Genomic DNA, 19,803 nt, shown 5'->3' on the forward strand with positions numbered 1-19,803 from the left:
ATCTCTTGTTTTTCTCTTTTTTTTTTTTTTTTTTTTTTTTTTTTTTTAGCAGTACGCGGGCCTCTCACTATTGTGGCCTCTCCCGTTGCGGAGCACAGGCTCCGGACGCGCAGGCTCACGGGTCCAGCCGCTCCGCGGCATGGGGGATCTTCCCGGACTGGGGCACGAACCCGTGTCCCCTGCATCGGCAGGTGGACTCAACCACTGCGTCAACAGGGAAGCCCCATGTCTCATATTTCTGAGAGAGAAGTAATCCAACCAGAAATTTCAGATTCTCTGAGGAGGTAAAACTGTTCCCTGTAGTTAGTGAAGTATCTCTCTATTGAAAAGTTTTGAAATTAAATACAGATAAAATGAAGTAGATACAACTCAAGCCACTATGTTATATGTAAGAATAACTTGCATGTGTCTGTTATTTAAAGTGTATTAAATGTTCAAGAGAATTTGACATATTTAGCTTTATAAGGCGATAAGTGTAGATCAATTTGATTAACTTTATAAACAATATTGGAATGCTTATGAGCATTTGGCTTACTGTAATGATAAGCTTAATTTATTCATTTTTCAAGAGCTGTTTAAATACTGGAGAAATTTCTTTGTTATAGTTCTAAGTTTGCTCAATTAGTCATGTGAAATTATTAAAAATAACATCAGCTGTATTGTACTTAAGAGTTGAAATATACAAAGTAACTTAAATTTGTAAACGGGAATGACCATTTAAGGGGAAGTTATTTTCTTCAACTTGCATTAATCAAACACCAATCAATGAACAAATGAAAGTGACTGTTTCAATTTTATTCAAAGTTAACAGATTTTTAGTAGAATAAAGTATAAGGTGAACTTACCAAGATTTGATGCTTTTTGGGTCCATAACTTTAATTGCTAAATAACAGCTTAAACTTTTAAGTGTAAGTTATCCTGTTTTGTACAAACACTCCTCCCTTCCACACAGGAACACAGGAAAACACTCCCAGTGTCCCAAGCGTCATCCTGCTCCTAAAGAGCCCTCTAATTGGCCTCCCCATGTCTGTTCTTTACTCCTCCCAACTAATTAGTGAAAACACTAATTGCCAAAGTGATTTGTTCAAATATAGATCTAACCATGTCCTTCTGCTTAAAATTGTTCAGTGGCTCTCCAATGCATTCAAGATCAAGTCCAATCTCCTCTATATGAAGAGGCCACCATGACTGGACCTCTATGTACCTCTCCAGCCTCCCCTCTTGCTCTCATCCTATCAGCACCATAATGGGCCAGTACCTTTGCACGAGCTGCCTTCTCTACTGGACCACTCACCTCTATTCTCTCCTCACCTGGTTGTCTGCTAAGCCCTTCAAAATTGAACTATACGTTGTCGCCTCTGGGAAAGCCTACACCAATTGCTTGATACTGTGGCTGTTCGCTGGGCTTATCACAGAAGAATAATAATGGGTTGACTTGCTTGACTGCTCCCACTGGAGACTCCCAGAGCAGGGACTATATCATTTAAACTCTATTATTCCCAGCAGCGACTCTCATGAAGCAGGTGCTCAACAAACGTTCACTAAATGAAAGAGTGGAGTCGTTTCTAATGCCAAAGACAAGCATATCTAATCAGAAAGTTTACCCAGAGACATTCCCTTGCTAAAGACCAGAGCAGTTGAGAATTAGCTTTCCTGGTCTCATTCTTCTGACTGAAGGAGAGCACCAAGGAGGGAAGAGGTGCAACCAGGCCCACCCACAGAAGAGATCACTGGAACATTTTGTGAGTGATGTGCATATGTGTATGGGGTCTAATGGACACCAAGGCTTTCCAGACCCTCTCTATCTATAATTTTGTGATTTGGGAGGAGAAATGCTATCTGTAAGAAATGGTTTTGCAAGACAGCTCTCGTTTTAATAAAACCCACACGTACCAACAGCAAGACCAGCTAGAGAAGCTGCACCTACGCAGGACATATCAACGTGGACGGGTCTGTCTATCGTCTCATTAATCAGGTCTGAAGTCATCTGCATGACAAAACTGTTCTTACAAACTCCTCCATCTGCTCTGTGGGGAGAAAGATATTGGAGATAAATTACTGTAACAAAAGCATAAATACATTATTAATTCTTTTTTTAAAAGCCACACATTTTTTTTTAGATCCTTGATTTTATTTTTAAAGTTTAAAGATTCTTATAATACACATATGGGTGCTAAGATCCTCTCAGATTCCATATTGGGTTTTATTCTCCTTAAATCCAAAATTAGCTTTCCTTCCTCTCCAAATTCCTATGATCAAGAATTTTGTTGCAAAGAAGGTAAGCGTAAGTTTTTTTGAAATCCTGAATAATCATAATCATGAAAATGCCAACAGCAGCTACCACTTAACTTCCAATTTCTAATTAAATCTATTAGGAACAAAGTTTACCTACCGGATTTTTCTTACAGGAATGTGGATCTCTTTCTGCATCACCTCATATAACTGTTTGTTTCTAGTTAAAAAAACAAGGAAACTATTTAGAGGCAGTTCATATCATAATAACTCTCTGTTTTTTTCCAATCTAGAATAATAACTGTGGTTTTATTTACATGACATTTATAAAATATGCAAAAGAAAACACTAAAGAAATATATTAGGCTAACTGGATGTCAATAACAGATGGTCAAGTAAACAAGAGGTTCAGGCCCTTCTGTTTTTCACTTTGATGCAAAAGAACATAATTTTTATTTCAGAACTAAATTTAATCTATTACCATTCTTGCAAATAAAAATTTAAAGCAAGCATCCATTTAATAGGTATGGATGACACACCATAAATAGCATCTAGTAGAAGTCAAATATAAAAATAATGATTTTGTAATCAGAGAAAATGTTATTTTAAACATTACAAATGTTCCATTTGTTCCATTCATGACAGCTGCATTTTTAATTTTAATGAGCTACACCTGCCCCGTAACAAAAAGACCAAAAGAAATATACATAAAGAATAATTCTGATGAGTCAATCTTTGAGTATAAAAGAAGCATTATTAGTTAGAATTCTCCTTCATGAATAAGGAAATAAAAGACTTTGAAAGTCCAAATTTTGAATCCTTTATGCTTAATAAATTGGATATTTTAAAAATCATTCATTTTTCAGATATCAAATCTAAGTGGTACTGGTACTATTAAATGTGAAAAAAAAGAGATGCAAAAAAATTAGTAATAATAATAGATTATATCATATACAGTATGAATTAAACTAAAGTATAAACAGTTAAAATTAAGAAATTTAAAAATTTAGTTTAGTAGAAATTAATAAAAGGAAATAGCGATACTGTATGGGGAGGGGGGAGTTTCGGGCAGGTTCTGGTACCTGAAAGCTATGGACTCCAATATTGCTCGTACAAGGTGGTATTTATTGGTGGAAGACTTCAAACCCATAAAAGAGGCACATGCACAGGGGTCATTTAATGGAGCCTGAAGTAAAAGACAGTAATATATTATTACTGCTCTATATTATATCTATAGACTTGAAGGTATATTATACAATAAAAACATAGCCATGTTAGAAAAAAAAAGAATGCTCATTTAGAGATAAATAGTTTTAACATAAATGATAGCCCCAAAATGATGTTAACTATTCAGATATCCTTTTGATAGGACTTAAGCAAGGATGAGTCACAGATATTAGACTTATGGGCTGGATCTTCTGTTTGCACCTGTACCAAGAAAAGGGACTGAAGCCCAGAGTAATAGATTATGAAATGCTTAGCTTGATATATGAGGAAAATGGAAAGCAATGCCAGTATTTCCCCTTTTCTCCAACTATAAAGTGTTTACACTGAAACTGTTTACTATGTAGAGTGGTTTTTTGAGGATATTAAGTTAGACTTAAGATAAAAAAACTACAACACAAAAAAGTGTTTTCCAGTGTCATAACTTACACCCAATATGTTGTCAGACTTTCAAAGTAAACTCTATTTCTTAGCTTAAATAGTGTTTTTTCTTTTATTTTATATATTTTATTTATTTATTTTTGGCTGCATTGGGTCTTCTTTGCTGCGCACGGGCTTTCTCCTAGTTGCGGTGAGTGGGGGCTACTCTTCCTCCTGGTGCACGGGCTTCTCATTGCAGTGGCTTCTCTTGTTGCAGAGCACGGGCTCTAGGTGTGCAGGCTTCAGTAGTTGTGGCTCGCGGGCTCTAGAGCACAGGCTCAGTAGTTGTGGCGCACGGGCTTAGTTGCTCTGCGGCATGTGGGATCTTCCCGGACCAGGGCTCAAACCCGTGTCCTCCGCATTGGCAGGTGGATTTTTAACCACTGTGCCACCAGGGAAGTCCTAGGCTGGGTCATTTATGATATTAGGCAATAACACTAAAGAATCTGCCTGTCAATGCAGGGGACACGGGCTCCAGCCCTGGTCCAGGAAGATCCCACATGCCGCGGAGCAACTAAGCCCGTGCGCCACAACTACTGAGCCTGTGCTCTAGAGCCCGCGAGCCACAACTACTGAAGCCTGCACACCTAGAGCCCGTGCTCTGCGACAAGAGAAGCCCCCGCTCGCCACAACTAGAGAAAGCCCATGTGCAGCAACGAAGACCCAATGCAGCCATAAATAAATAAATAAATATTTATATTAAAAAAGAGAACATAGAGCTGTAGATTTAAAAGAAAAGAAAAGAAAAGAAATGACCCTGCCTAACATCTGCATTTAAAAGGCATAATCTTGAGCTGGAATTATGTATTCATCAGACGAAGTTTGTATTCAACTTTCTGTAGCCAGAAATGCAAGACGATTCTGGGACACAAAGATGAAACACAAAGATCTCTGTCAGGCCTTGCCATCTCACAAGGAAACAGACAGAAGAGTCCCAACACACCTACGCAAAGTCATGACAGAGGGACAGGCTAGTGTTGTCAGGAAATGATGGTCCCCAGAAGCTCCTTCTAGCTTCAGAGCTTGACATACTATCTTTACCTGGAAAACTTTCTACCACACCTCCTCCTACTTAATCCTACTCCCCTTCCAAATTTTGGCTCAGCTTCCTCTGGGAAAACTTCGAATCCCAGAAAGTAGGTCAGGTTCCCCACTATCCATTTTTATGGAACCTTGTAACTTCCCATCATGTCATGTGCCAGTTTATAATCACAGATATTTGTGTGATTGTTGAAACTCCATCTTCTGTGCTACACTGTTAGCATCACAGGCAGAGAAACTCATCTGATGTGCTCACGGTGTGTCTCCAGGGCCTAGCACTGCACCTAGCCCCACACAGGGGATCAATACGCATTTGTTGAATCCATGAACAAATAATACTTTTCCTAATGCCTTAAATGAAGAAATTCTATATTACATCTTATCTTTATCATAGCCATGATTTTCCTCCTTGTGATCTTATCTTTCAAATTTATTTTGAAAGAGAATTTTTCGAACTTATTAAAACATCTTTTGGTGATTCACTCAGTAAAAGCTAAGTTATATAGTAAAGCTGGTCTATATACCAAGTGATATAATACTGTATGACAAAGATGGGTCAGACTCAGCCAGTTCAATTAGTCCCTAGTAGTATGTGATGGGTTTTTTATGGCTGTGCCGTGTGCCTTGCAGGATCTCAGGTCCCGACCAGGGATGGAACCTGGGCCCCGGCAGTGAAAGAGCTGAGTCCTAACCATTGGACGGCCAGGGAATTCCCTTGCTATGGTTTTTTTCTGCGTAAAAATTACTTCTTCCAATATACCACATAAAATCCTGGCCTGAAATCACTTTTGTACAAATAGCTATGAACATAATTTACCGTTAGTAATAGGCCAACTTGAGGGGTTATAAATTCCATAGAAACCTAAAAATTTCTTAAGAGGGTACAATGTCCCTGCATTTGTTAGTCCAACTGAGTCTCTCTTTGGGATGATAAAGCAGGAAAAACACTGGCAAGTTACTTTTAAGGGCCTGGTCACACCTTGCCAGGGCAGACAGCCTCCAGCCACACCTCCAATCTATCACTGCCAGGCCCATCAAGTGAGCTTTCCAGAACAGCAGGACTCAGCAAAGTTGTGTGTGGCTCTCTAAGCAAAACCAGCAGACTCCTGCCCGGGCCACAGGTCCTTGTCCCCACTGGAACCTCAGCCTAATCCGCTGGGGACTTGCACAATGGTTAAGGCCACCATACCTCTTGTCCTTGTCAAGCTAGACCCTAAAAGTAAGTTCTTCTGGCTCCAGTTATGTATTCCTGTTGTCAGAGTATTTTATGCTCTCCCAGGAAACAGCAGAGCGGTTAAGAATCTGGACCCCGGAGTCCTAAAGCCAGCTCTGTCACTCACTAGCTGTGTGACACTGCCCGTGATAGAACTGCTCCAAACCTCAGCTTCAGGATGGGATGTTAAGAGTATCTTCTACCTTGTTGAGTGACTGAGGATTAAATGAGACCGACGCGTGTAATGAAATTAGGACAGTGCCTGAGACATAGCGAGTATTCACAGGTTAGCTGCCACTATAATTTATATTTTAATTGTCATTTCTTACTCAAAGCCTTCCCACTATTACTCACTTTCTTCATAACTCTTTTACTATGCCTTTTCAACTTTTCCTTCTGTTGTCAATAAACTCCTCTAACTCTTAACTCTGAGACGTGCCTTCCACTGATTTTGTGGTTGGTTGCTATAACGAGCCTGGCTCTGTGCTGGGCAAATGGCTTCAGCTGCAGCTATGGAGTGGAAGGTCCACAGGCTTCCATACACAAGGACCAGAAGGACTGTTCTAGCCTCCCATGACTACCGTCAGCCACCATGCATCTGCTGTCAGCAGACACGTCGCCTCCCCCGTGTTTGCTTAGGCCCGCATCAATATCGTGCTTTATATCCCTTTACCTTTGCATGGCTCATATGTCCCAGTCACGCACAGAACTAGGGGGGGAATTACAGGGGGAGGGGTTCTCAGCAAACTGCTTGAATCCTTGTCTAAAGCAGCCATGTTTCATGCCCTCGTCCTACTGCTGCCACCACAACTGCAGGGGGAGAGCACAAGTCTGTCCAAGGCTTGAAAAGACAAGGTGGCCCAATCAGATTCCCTCCCCTGGAATCTGAAAGAGGAAGCGCTTCAGAGGGAACAGACGTGAAAAGGATGCGCAAGATGGAAAAAGGTTGTTGTGTTTATATCCAAACTGTGAAAAGGCAGAAAGTATAAGGAAAAGAATGACAGTTAAACAGAAGCTATGAGGAAGAAAGGGTACAGAGCAAAGCTGGTAAGGAGAAGGGAAAAGCACAGCCACAGAGAGGCAGAAACCACAGAGAAGAACACTGAGAACTGCTACGTCAGTTGCCAACTCCTTTCCAGTCCTGGTGCTCAGGAGTGTGTGAACAGCCAGCTCCTCTTGGGCGGGCAGGGGAAGAGAGGGAGGTGCTCAAGCAAGCCTGTTCCTTGCAAACCCAAGAACCTTCACTGGAGCATGACTCCTCATCCGCTGAAGACTGGCACTTGGTTCACGGTCCTGCCATCCTACTGTGTAGGGCCAAAATCACAGTAACTTTAATATCAGGTAGATGGCCACTGATTCTTGCCTCCGATACCTGTGAGGGATGCTCTGCTCTAGCATGCCCCTCCCCAAACCTAGACAAAGCCACAATGGCTGCACCAATTGATGCCACTCTGTGTACAGCCCTATGCTCCAGCCCATTCCCTAAAGTGGCTGCCCCACAAGTTCCCCCTGTCCTCGAAGTTCCTCCAATGCCCCTTTCTCAGATGATGCCCCTGAGGCTATTAGGAGCCTTCAATATCCTGCCCACCATTACTGGCAACTGTAACAATATTCTAAAATTAAAGGCAGTATCATAGATACTTGACCCTTCCTTCCTTCCATTCTCCTAGCCCGCATTTTCTCTAGTTGTTGACGTTGGCAACTTACAGGTGATCTCCCCACTATTTTCTGAACACCTTAGTATCAACACACTATTGTTGTTTGAATTAACTTTTGGTTTCCAATTAAGAGTTTCATTTTACATCAGGAAATAACGAGCCTGCGGTCCTTCCCCACCCCACCCACTTCAACATACTGCCAGGTTGCAATCATGGCAGGACAGGGACATTTTGTTAGCAACATGAAATTAAAATCACATCTGTGATAGTGTTGTCTAATCTTTTGGACTTTAGCAATACTTTGGTTTTTTTAATCACATAGTTTACATTATTTTTACAGGCATATGAACTGGTGGAGAAGTTAGAGTTGCCAAGGCAGAGTCACAACTAGGTCCCCCAGCACATTTTTCAAAAAGGGAAGAATCCACAGTAACCTAATTAAACCCTCCCTTTGCTGATGACAACTATTCATCCAACCTTCCTCCTTAAACCTCAATCAGACAAATATTCTTCATTACCTGTCCTATCATGGATACTATCTGGGTGCCTCACATCACTCTGAAGAGGATGCAATGCAAGCTTTTTATGTAGTTAATACACTTTTAGTCCTTTGTGATAAAGTATATAGAAGGAAATTATTACAGATATTAAAATAATGCTCATTTAAAAATCTAGTTTGAAAATATGGTATTTCTAGGGATTTAAAACCATCCTGATCTAACTCCTTTCACCAGGTTCTACATTGTATTATCCAAACTTCTAAATTTTGGATTTTTTGTAACTGATTGCTTGAGTATAGATGGACTAGAAGAAAGGGAAATTTTTATTTTTTGAAAGAAAAAAATATTTAGAGGAGTATTAAAGGACTAATTATCCCCCCAAAAAGGAATTTTGTTTATAATAATATACTTGAAAACAGTTTGTAAAAGTCTTTGTAACACTCTGCTAAAATTAAAGGTAGTATCAACAGATCTTTCAATTAAATACAAAGTTAAATATTACAAAATCAAGTATTTTACTGAGTTCACTTTTTAGTTAGGCAAGGTAACCAACATCCCACATCATAACGGTTAACCAAAAGAAATTCTGATGTTTTTTTAAAATGTTAGGGACTTGCCTGGTGGCACAGTGGTTAAGAATCCGCCTGCCAATGCAGGGGACACGGGTTTGATCCCTGGTCTGGGAAGATCCCACATGCTGCAGAGCAACTAAGCCCGTGCGCCACAACTACTGAGCCCATGCACCACAACTACTGAAGCCTGCACACCCTAGAGCCCACACACCACAACTACTGAGCCCATGTGCTGCAAATACTGAGCCTGCATGCTGCAACTACTGAAGCCTGCGCGCCTAGAGCCCATGCTCCGCAACAAGAGAAGCCATGGCAATGCGAAGCCCATGCACCACAACAAAGCGTAGTCCCAGTTCGCTGCAACTAGAGAAAGCCTGCACGTAGCAACGAAGACCTGATGCAGCCAAAAAAAAAAGAAAAAAAATTAATGAAACTTATAAACAACTGAAAAAAATAAGGTATAATATATACCTTAACATTATTTTTCTAATTCTCAATGGTACACCTCTTCTAACTAAAGAATGCTGATCTATTTTCCCCCACTGGTAAATGGCTATTTTTGGTCATGATAAAGTAACCATGGGTCTTATGTAAAAGTTCTATAATAAACCTGCCAACTTTTAGTTTTCACAGAGATGGAGTTCTGAGCAGAAGCCAGCAGAATTTGCCCTGCCCTCTCGTGGAATTCATGCTAGGTCAAAACACAACTTCTCAGCCCTAGAAAGTACCTTTCACTTCAGTTCTGTTCAGTGCCCACATTTTCAGATACATAATATTAGGTGTGAGTATGAAGAGGGAAATGTTTGTAATTGCCATTAACTTAAAAAAAATACCTGCAATCCACTAAAAGATGGAACAAAATAAACTCCTTCCGAATCTTCCAAACTTTTGGCCATTTTTTCAGTTTCAGCAGCATCTGTGAACAGATCTGCAAAAACAAAAACAAACAAACAACAACAACAAAACCCTAAAACAAAACGAAGGGGTTGGGGAGGGACAAACAGAATTATGTTATACGACTAGTATTCACCTGCATCAGCATTTATTACGAATATAATGTGAGAGGTCGCTCACTTAAAAGGGTCAACACAAAGGCAATCTGCTCTAGTGCTATCTGGGTTCTCCCACTGCAAAGGTTTATGGCCCATGGAAAGGACAAGGGAGACAGAAGACCCTCTTCGATGGGCTCTGGTTGTAACAGGCCTTACTTTTTTCCTTTAAAGATAATTGGGCTGTTTAAGAATCAATTCTATGTATTTTTTGGCATTAAAAACTTTATTCTCCTAAAGATTACACCCATTCTAGTTTTCTGATGAAAAGATCATCTACCTATAACAAACAAGAGAGTCAACTGAAAAACTATTCCATCTAAGGAGTTCAGTAAAGGGCCAGTAACACAGAGATACACTAAAAGTCAATTTTTATAAAACAAACAAAAAATCAAGATCTAATTTATTTAGTATACTTTTTTATTGAAGTATACATATAGGAAGATGCACAAATGCTAAATGTACAGCTGGATGAATTTTCACAGTGTGAATACACCCAGGAAACCAACACCTAGGTCAAGATACCGACTTCTTTTGCTCAACATCATGTGTGTGAGATTCCTTTTGTTACAAGTAGTTGTACTTCATTCATTCTCATGCCTGTATAGTATTCCATTCTCACCATACACAGTTCATTCAATTATTCTACAGCTGATACACATATGGGTAGTTTCCAGTTTGGGGCTAATATAAATAGGCCACTTTGAACACTCATGTACCTTCTTTTTGGTAAGCATATGTATATATTTCTGTTTGTTATATACCAAGGGATGGAATTGCTGGTCCTAGGATCTTCACATTTAGGACTAGCTTTAGCAGATATTGCTGAATCGTTTTCCAAAGTGGTTTTGCCAATTTAAGGCTCTTGCCAGGCATGTGAGAGTTCCAGTTATCCCATATTCTTGTTAACAATTGATACTGTCTATGGTTTTCATTTTTACTGTTTGGTGGTATTACACAATAGCTTGATTTTGTATTTCTCTGTTGACTAATGAAGTTGAAATCCTTTTCACTGGCCATTTGGATACCCTTGTTTGTAATGTGACTCCTGAATAAGCATGTGAGACTGACAGCATAGATCAGATGCAAAAGATCAGGAATTGGTCATAATAAATATTGCTGGCCTTATACAGTAATACTTAAGTTGGCTTTATTTTCTTGTATGTTTTGTTATTCTTATAATGAAGAATTGATTAAAGACAAGACGTTTAAGGAACACCTATGATAAAACTATGGTTAATGAGGATCGCTCAATAATTATCACAAATTTTACTCAAAATGACAGTTATCGGATCCATAAGTCACATTCATTGGTTCAAAATGTCCAATAACACATCAAAATAGACAGCACTTCAATAACTAATATATTAAGAAAAAAACACTGCTCTTAAAAATCTATACTTTGAAGAAATCATGTCCAAATGTCTAAATTTTTCAACCAAGATGTGGAAAACATACTAGATGGCTGGTTTGAGGAAAGTTTTTGGTAACAGACAAAGAAACAGGGGGAAGAAAATCTAGTTTGTCCACATTCTTTACTGGTTGTTCTGTCCTTGCTTGAAGAATTTCTCTAAACAATCTTCTACCTAAAATGCTCACCAATGAGCTGATTAATGGAAAGTCCTGTGGAGTAGGCAGACTTCACTCTATATCTCCCAGTGAATGCAACTAAGAATCCTGGATGCAATACACAGAAAAGCTATCTGAAGACTCAAAAGAATAAGCTAGCAGTCCAACCAAGGAACTCTGAGTACCACCAAACCAGCAGTGAGTTTCCTGTTTTTTATTTTCTCTGATATCTCCTGTCCTAGAATCAGGGACAGCCTGAAACCTGAAACTTGGGTCTGTACACCAGGTACAAATATGAAGAGCTTCTGAAGAAGCCCCTCTTTTTGGTCTGAGGAGTGAGAGTCAGGGGTCTCCACAGGACAGAGAGTGGGGAAATTATCCTGTTTTTTTTGTTTTTTGAATGTTTTTTCATTCTACCTGAATGAGAGAGAAAAAACATTGTATCTTCATGTTTTTGCAAAAACAAATAGGAAGGATAAACCAAAAACAAATGTAGTATCTACAAGAGGTAGGAAGACAGGGTGAAGGGAGAGGAGAGGGAGTTAACTGCTCCTTCTTTTATGAATTTGACTTGGAAATCATGTTAAAATTCCACATTAAAAAATGTTTTTAAAAAGGATGCAGAGGAAAAAAAACTAAAAATGAATGGTAACAGAAACAAATGAACCCAGTTCTTTTCAAATTAATAAACTCACCGAAGGGAGAAGAAAAAGAATTAATCCAGGTAATTTGAATAGCATGCTTGGACCATATACCCTTAATATAAAGGAAAAAAAACCTTTGAACGTTGTTTGTTGGAGTGGTATGGGTCTAGTAACTCAAACTCTTTGGTGTATATTTTAAGATTGAGCAAATAAGTACATAATATTAATGTTGTTGGGAGCCAGGTTCTCAACGTGGTTTTTTCCACGTTGAGAAAAAACAAGTGGGAGACAAAAATGTGGAACAGGGACCCTTCTCTCTCTCTCACACACACACACACACACACACACACACACACACACACACATTTCCAGCTCTTCTACAAAGGCATTCCAGTCATTGTTCTTATATGTTTTTAAATTTTTTTAAATTTATCAAATTGTACATTTACTTATTGGCTGCACTGCATAGCTTGTGGGATCTTAGCTCCTCAACCAGGGATTGAACCCGAGCCCTCAGCAGTAAAAGTATGGAGTCCTAACCTCTGGACCACCAGGGAATTCCCCCAGTCATTGTTTTTATTTTTTTAATAAATGTATTTATTTTTGGCTGCATTGGGTCTTCGTTGTTGGGTCTTAGTTGCTGAGCACGGGCTTTCTCAAGTTGCAGCAAGCGGGGGCTACTCTTCATTGCGGTTCGCGAGCTTCTTACTGCAGTGGCTTCTCTTGTTGCAGAGTTTGGGCTCTAGGCGTGTGGGCTTCAGTAGTTGTGGCACGTGGGCTCAGTAGTTGTGGCTCGCAGGCTCTAGAGCGCAGGCTCAATAGTTGCGGCCCATGGGCTTAGTTGCTCCGCAGCATGTGGGATCTTCCCGGACCAGGGCTTAAACCCATGTCCTCTGCATCAGCAGGCAGATTCTCAACCACTGCACACCAGGGAAGTCCCTCATTGCTTTTAAATACCATTTCCCACTAAAAGGAGACAGGGCTCATTGGAAAAGTGGCTAATTCCAGGGCAGGAATTCCAGGGCAGGAAACACAAGATGAGCTTAAAACCACCTTGTGCCAGAAATTAAGGAAGTGCTCAAAAATAATACAGATAGACAGTTCAAAGACATAGAAGCTAGACTGAGGAAGTTTTCACTGGCCAAATCTGGGGCTATTTGAGCATGAAAAAAAATAAACAAATAAGAACTGTAAAAATTATAACCTGCTGAATAAAATAAGAAACCATGAGTTTATACCAATAATAAATTAACAGAGGAGAAGGGAAAGCTCTTCCTTATATAACAGAATGCTAACTAATAAACAGAGGGAAAAATGGAGTTAGAAAGCACCACTTTGCAACTATCATAGTGAAGACTGATCCAGGTAGGAATCATCAATGAAAGCTAAATTTAGGGGATGGGGGAAGTTTGGTGAGAAAAGGGGTACCTAGCTAATCTCAAAGTATCTCGCCACATATTATTTATTACAAAAAAATGGTAATTATACAATGGAGAAATCAGAAAATATCTTATGCCCTTGAACAAAACTGACAGAACCAAAACAGGAGTAAGAGGCACTTTGCATCTCCAGGTATGTATTCTGAGAAAGACACATTATCACTTATGTATAATTTCAGTCCAAACTATATAACCTGGATCTAGACATGAAACACCCAAATTGAGGGACATTCTATAAAATAACTGACTTATATTCTTCAAAAATGTCAATAGAAACAGAATAGTTGATGAAACTGTTCTAGATTAAAGGAAATTATACAATAAGCAATCCTGAACTGGACCCTGTATTGGAAAAAAATGCCATGAAGGACAGGATTGGAACATCTGACAAAAGTATTGTACCCACTGTTAAATTTTCTGAAGTTAATAACCATACTTTAGCTATGTGAGAGAATATTCTTGTTCTTAGGAAATACATAGTGAAATACTACAGGGAAAGAAGTAAGATGCATGCAAGCTATTATCAAAGAGCTCAGAAAATTATCTAGATATTTATCTATCCTATAGCATATTGGATGGATAGATGGATGGGTGGGTAATAGATAGATAGGTAAAGCAATTATGGCAAAATGTTGAAACATAGGGATAATCTGGGATAAAGGGTATACATGAATTTTTGTACTATTTTTACAAGTCTGAAATTATTTCAAAACAAAAAGTTAAAACAGTTCTCATTTTCTCTTCTCTCTTTCTCCACCCCCCGACATATACGTATATAAACTCACTGAAACGTATATAGGGTAACTTAGATATGTTTAAAAGAGATTTAGTTTATCAATCTACCTTTTATGATTTGCATACCTTTACCATTTTGGGGTTGGAAATTTAAAATGCTTCTCTTTATTTGCATATTAATAAGCATTCATCATTTTCATCTAAGTACTAATTTTTACAGAATTATAGTCATTTTCTTTATTTTCTGGACACTATTAAATTGTGTTTCAAATGTTTTCCTTGGCCCTATGCTACTTAAGAAAAGACATTTCAAATTTCCATGTGGCTAAGTACCATTTAAATACTGTTTTTACTATTCATTTCTAACTGTATTACATAACAGGCTGAGATGTTCCACTCTTGCTTTTTTTTTTTTGCGGTACGCGGGCCTCTCACTGTTGTGGCCTCTCCCGTTGCGGAGCACAGGCTCCGGACGCGCAGGCTCCGCGGCATGTGGGATCTTCCCGGACCGGGGCACGAACCTGTCTCCCCTGCATCGGCAGGCGGACTCTCAACCACTGTGCCTCCAGGGAAGCCCTGAGATGTTCCACTCTTGCTTGTCTAAGTATGGCACTGAGAAAAGGATTTGGTTCTGTGCATGTGCGTGTGTGTGTGTGTGTGTGTGTGTGTGTGTGTGTGTGTGTTGTGTAAAGGGATTTACACAGACTTGAAATAAAAACATAGATGAACAGGAAGAAGAATGAAGAACAGAAAAGATGTACACTCCGTTGTCTATTCTTGACCAGCAATTTGCCCCATAAATTACACATCACAGAATTAAAAGCATTTATTGGAAGGAAAAAAAATACCATTTTGAAACATTGGACAGGAACATTACTTTCTTTTGTAGAGCAAGCATGCACACACATAAAATCTTTAAGCCCAGCTTAATTAGGGGCTCTTTTTAGTGTTAAGATCACTTCAATCTCTTAAAAGGATATCCAAAACGATGTTCTTAATGTATGGAAATAAAGTGTTTACGTTACAGTAAGAAAACTTAAATCAGTTTGGTATAAGAGCAGCTCAAATAAAATAGAACAAAGAGAAGTCTGGCCTACTACCAGGAAAAAATATATTTTTATTTGGAAAACACTTTATTTGTATCCTTTGCTTTCTCCATATTGAGATCTTTGTTCTAGCTCATTTTGGGTAATTTCTTCAGAAAGTATATACTGCATGGCCAAGAAATGTGCCTTTTGCACTTAATCTGAATGACATCTTAGCCAGACCCTGGAATATTGGCTCCCTGTTCTTTTTTCTCTGTAATGGGTAGATGTTGTTCCACTTTCAAAATTTTACAACTAACTTCCAGGCCGGTCTGATTCTCTTCTCTTTATAAATCAACTGTTCTTCCTGTCTCAACTCTTTTCTTTATTCTTGGGATTCAGACAATTCATCTACATATGACTGTCTTAGTGTGCGACTTTTTTAAACTTGGTAAAGCCATTTCACTCTGAAAACTTAGGTCTTTCTTCAGTTCAGGGACATTTATTTTCAATTCTCTCTTCAATTTTTACATTTTCATAATTCCATTTTCATATTCTAGAAAAGAGACAATTAGTCACATATTTCTTTCCTCTGATCTTTCCTCTCTATATATCTTACCTTTCAGCTTTATTTTCTATTTTTTCCCTTTTTGTTGTTAAATTCTTCCTGATCCCTACTTGGGTTTTCAGTACTGTCCATTTTACATTTTATTAATTTCTTTACATATTATATATCACAGTTTTTGCCCTTTGAAATTATTTGTTCCCAACATTTCTTCGCAATATTTTCTTTTATCCATTTACTGTTTTATTTTTGTTGTTGTTTTATATATATATATATATATATATTTTTTTTTTTTTTGCAGTACGCAGGCCTCTCACTGTTGTGGCCTCTCCTATTGCGGAGCACAGGCTCTGGACGCGCAGGCTCAGTGGCCATGGCTCACGGCCCTAGAACCCGTGTCCCCTGCATCAGCAGGCGGACTCTCAACCACTGCACCACCAGGGAAGCCCTGTTGTTATATATTTTTAATAAGTTTATGTATTTATTTATTTTTGGCTGCGTTGGGTCTTTGTTGCTGTGCCCGGGCTTTCTCTAGTTGCGGTGAGCGGGGGCTACTCTTCATTGCAGTGCATGGGCTTCTCATTGCAGTGGCTTCTCTTGTTGTGGAACGCAGCCTCAGTAGTTGTGATGCACGGGCTTAGTTGCTCTGTGGCATGATACCTTCCCGGACTGGGGCACCAACCCGTGTCCCCTGCATCGGCAGGCGGACTCTCAACCACTGCACCACCAGGGAAGCCCTGGCAGGCGGATTTTTAACCACTGCGCCACCAGGGAAGCCCACTGTTGTTATTTTAATCTTCTGTTTCCTCCATGACATCTGCCTCTGTGGGAGCCACCTGTTGTGCTTTATCGAACTTGGTCATCCTCCTTCAAGGTACTGGATGTTCTTGAATGCTTTGTGCTTTCCTTCAGGTCAGGCTTATGGGGTTGGCAGGCAGTGAGAGGTAAGGGAATGAATACCCTTGGCTCTCGGGTTTCTCAGAGTATGAGAAAGATTAGGCCTCTCCACTTATCCTGGAAGAGGAGCAATTCAGACCAATCAGTACTGACGTCCACTGTTACCAGGTTCTCCCAGGAGTGGGGAGGCCCAGCTTTTTCTTCTCCACATCTGAGGCGATTTTCTCTTGGCTCAGCAGGCTCGATCCATAGAGAACATCTACAGGGTCCTCACCAGCCTCTGGTATTTTCACCAATAACACTCAGTTGGTGCCCTCTACAGACCCTGGGTCTGCACAGTCTCCTTGACAACTCAAGGTTTCATTCATGACTGGGTTCCACTCCAGCTGCAGCCATATTTATCTTACTGTGTGTCATCCCAGCAGGAAGCAAGAGGGATACAAGACCATGAACAAAAACCCTACTCACTAGCAATAGCATGTAACCATTCACCACCACCTAATTAGTTCCTAGATGAGAGAATGTTTATCTCATCTCCTCTAAAGAGAGAGGCTGTTATCTCTCTTCAGAAGAGGCCCAGAGAGAAGAAATCAGTTTCCTTTATTTCTAGTAAACAAGAGTCCTGGGTAATTTACAAAGTATACTGGGAGTCTGATGGGGCTTGCCTGGAGCAGGCAGATGTGACATGTAGCAATTAAAAGTGGAATTGCTAAGGAAAAGATGTCCCCTGACCCGAGTTACTGGAGGACAACAGAGATGGGAACTGTCTCAGTTGTAGAAAAGAAATAGGGCGTTCTTTCAGTTCCTTAAATAGGCCATGCTTCTCCCTGCTCAGGGCCTTCTTCACTGGTCCTCTCTGCTTGGGCTGCTCCTTGACCAAGTGCTTCTCCCATCTGTCCAACCACTCTTGTTCTTCCTTCAGTCCTAGCTGAAACACGACTTCTTTTTCTATTTTTTTTTTTTTAGTTGCAGATGACTTTTTAAAAAATAAATTATTTATTTATTGTTTTTGGCTGCATTGGGTCTTTGTTGCTGTGCACGGGCTTTCTCTGGTTGCGGCGAGTGGGGGCTACTCTTTGTTGCCGTGCGCGGGCTTCTCATTGCAGGGGCTTCTCTTGTTACGGAGCATGGGCTCTAGGCACGCGGGCTTCAGTAGCTGTGGCACGTGGGCTCAGTAGTTGTGGCACGCGAGCTCTAGAGTGCAGGCTCAGTAGTTGTGGAGCATGGGCTTAGTTGCTCCGCGGCATGTGGGATCTTCCCGGGCCAGGGCTCAAACCCGTGTCCCCTGCATTGGCAGGCGGATTCTTAACAACTGCACCACCAGGGAAGCCTGAAGCATGACTTCTTTAAAGAAGCCCTCTGATTCCCCAGACCAAACAAAGCACCCCCTTTAGAAAGAGATCACTGATTCTACCTCTATTTCTCTTTCCTGGTACCTAACACTAATTTCTTTTGTTTTTTTCCATTATTCATTTAATATACATCTTTTCTGCTAGACTATAACCTCCGTGAGGGCAGGGAGTGACTGTCTTATCCACTGGTGTCTCCTAGCATGTACAGGTCCAGGTTCGTACTTAGCACTTAATTACTTGTTAACTGAATAAAAGCTGGAAGACATAGAAATATTTCTAAGATTGAGATAGCAAAATAGGGAACAAAGAGTGAAGGGGAGCCAAGATGGACCAGATGAAAAGGAAAAAGAGATGATCCCATAGGAACTCAAGGGGGAAAAAAGTGAGAGAATTGGCCTGTGTGAAAAAGATTAAGAAAATAAATCTGAAAGTCAAGATGAAAGTGGTTTAAAAGAGCTTTCGTGCCTGAGCTCGACTGAGGCATTCAACCCAGTAAAGGGGTAGGAGGAAGCCACCATTCAGAGTGGAACAAACGCAGCATGTCACACAGACATAAATGCTCAGAATACACATCTTCAAGGAAATGACAGGGTCACTCAGGCTCTTATGCACTGTGTTTCTCCTGAACATAATTCAGTTATTTTCTCGATATACTCATTAAAGTGAATTCTCAGAACAGAAAGAGATATATTCAAATAAAGGTCAACTTTTTTTTACATTTCAGACAGATGTATACCAATAATGTTTAGCTCTGCCAATGATTGAATTTTGGGCCTCTCACGCTGTGGCCTCTCCCGTTGCGGAGCACAGGCTCCAGACACGCAGGCTCAGTGGCCATGGCTTACGGGCCTAGCCGCTCCACGGCATGTGGGATCTTCCCGGACTGGGGTACGAACCCGCGTCCCCTGCATCGGCAGGTGGACTCTCAACCACTGCGCCGACAGGGAAGTCCAATGATTGAAATTTTTAAGTAAATAATTCAACTCTGAATTCTCTCTCTCTCTCCAGTCAGACAAATGGTCCTGCTTCCTGCCAGAGATGGGACTGGTCTTTAGGAGGGGCTTATGTGTCCACTGGAAATCACACTGCTTTTCTAGGTCAGGGCCATTTAGCTCCATCCCCCAGAAAAGAGTTTTCATCATTTGAGAATCACAGTGAATGAGCCCCAACCCAGCAAAGCGGTGGAAATGATTCCCCCTGATAATGTGTACATGATGTCAAAGGAACTTGGGAAAGATTTTTTTTTTAATGAGGAACGTGAAATCATTCTGCTTTTTCTTTGCACTTTTTTTTTTGGCGGGGGGAAGGAGTAAAATTAATAAAAGGTATAACTAAAAGAGAAGAAATAGGTAACCTATATTTCCTATTTCTGATAATTCTGAGTTGACTAAAGATACATGTCCAAAAAATTAAAAGAAGTACATTTAAGGAAGAAGAGACTTTTAAGTGATAAAAATCTTCCAAACAATTTGTTGTTGTTGTTAATAAGTAATCTTATGATGATAATGTAGGTGCAGGCTTATAGAGAAAGAGAGAGAAAGGAAGAAATGGATTGGCATTTTCCTCCTGAAGTGTATGTTTTCTGCCAACAGAATTATCTTTGTCTTTAAACAAATCAGTTTAGTTCAAATCAGCAAAGTAGATAGCAGAGCCCCTCATAATCTAATC

The 19,803-nt window shown here is 40.0% G+C and overlaps 1 protein-coding gene across 3 annotated transcripts in view; it reads right to left on the minus strand.

Annotated features, from left to right (window-relative positions):
- Nucleotides 1–19,803, minus strand: part of GK5 (glycerol kinase 5) — a 73,443-nt gene that overhangs the window by 4,417 nt on the left and 49,223 nt on the right. For 2 of the 3 annotated variants that reach the window (XM_024769015.1, XM_024769017.1), the window contains 4 exons: nucleotides 9,694–9,827; nucleotides 3,315–3,418; nucleotides 2,393–2,452; nucleotides 1,894–2,027 (listed from right to left, as the gene is read on the minus strand). In XM_024769015.1, coding sequence (XP_024624783.1) covers nucleotides 1,894–2,027; nucleotides 2,393–2,452; nucleotides 3,315–3,418; nucleotides 9,694–9,827 — 432 coding nt within the window. The remainder of the gene's footprint in view (nucleotides 1–1,893; nucleotides 2,028–2,392; nucleotides 2,453–3,314; nucleotides 3,419–9,693; nucleotides 9,828–19,803) is intronic. The other variant, XM_024769016.1, reaches the window with a different exon arrangement.

Source organism: Neophocaena asiaeorientalis, unplaced genomic scaffold (assembly GCF_003031525.2).
Source record: "Neophocaena asiaeorientalis asiaeorientalis breed wild unplaced genomic scaffold, Neophocaena_asiaeorientalis_V1.1 scaffold118, whole genome shotgun sequence".
NCBI lineage: Eukaryota > Metazoa > Chordata > Mammalia > Artiodactyla > Phocoenidae > Neophocaena > Neophocaena asiaeorientalis.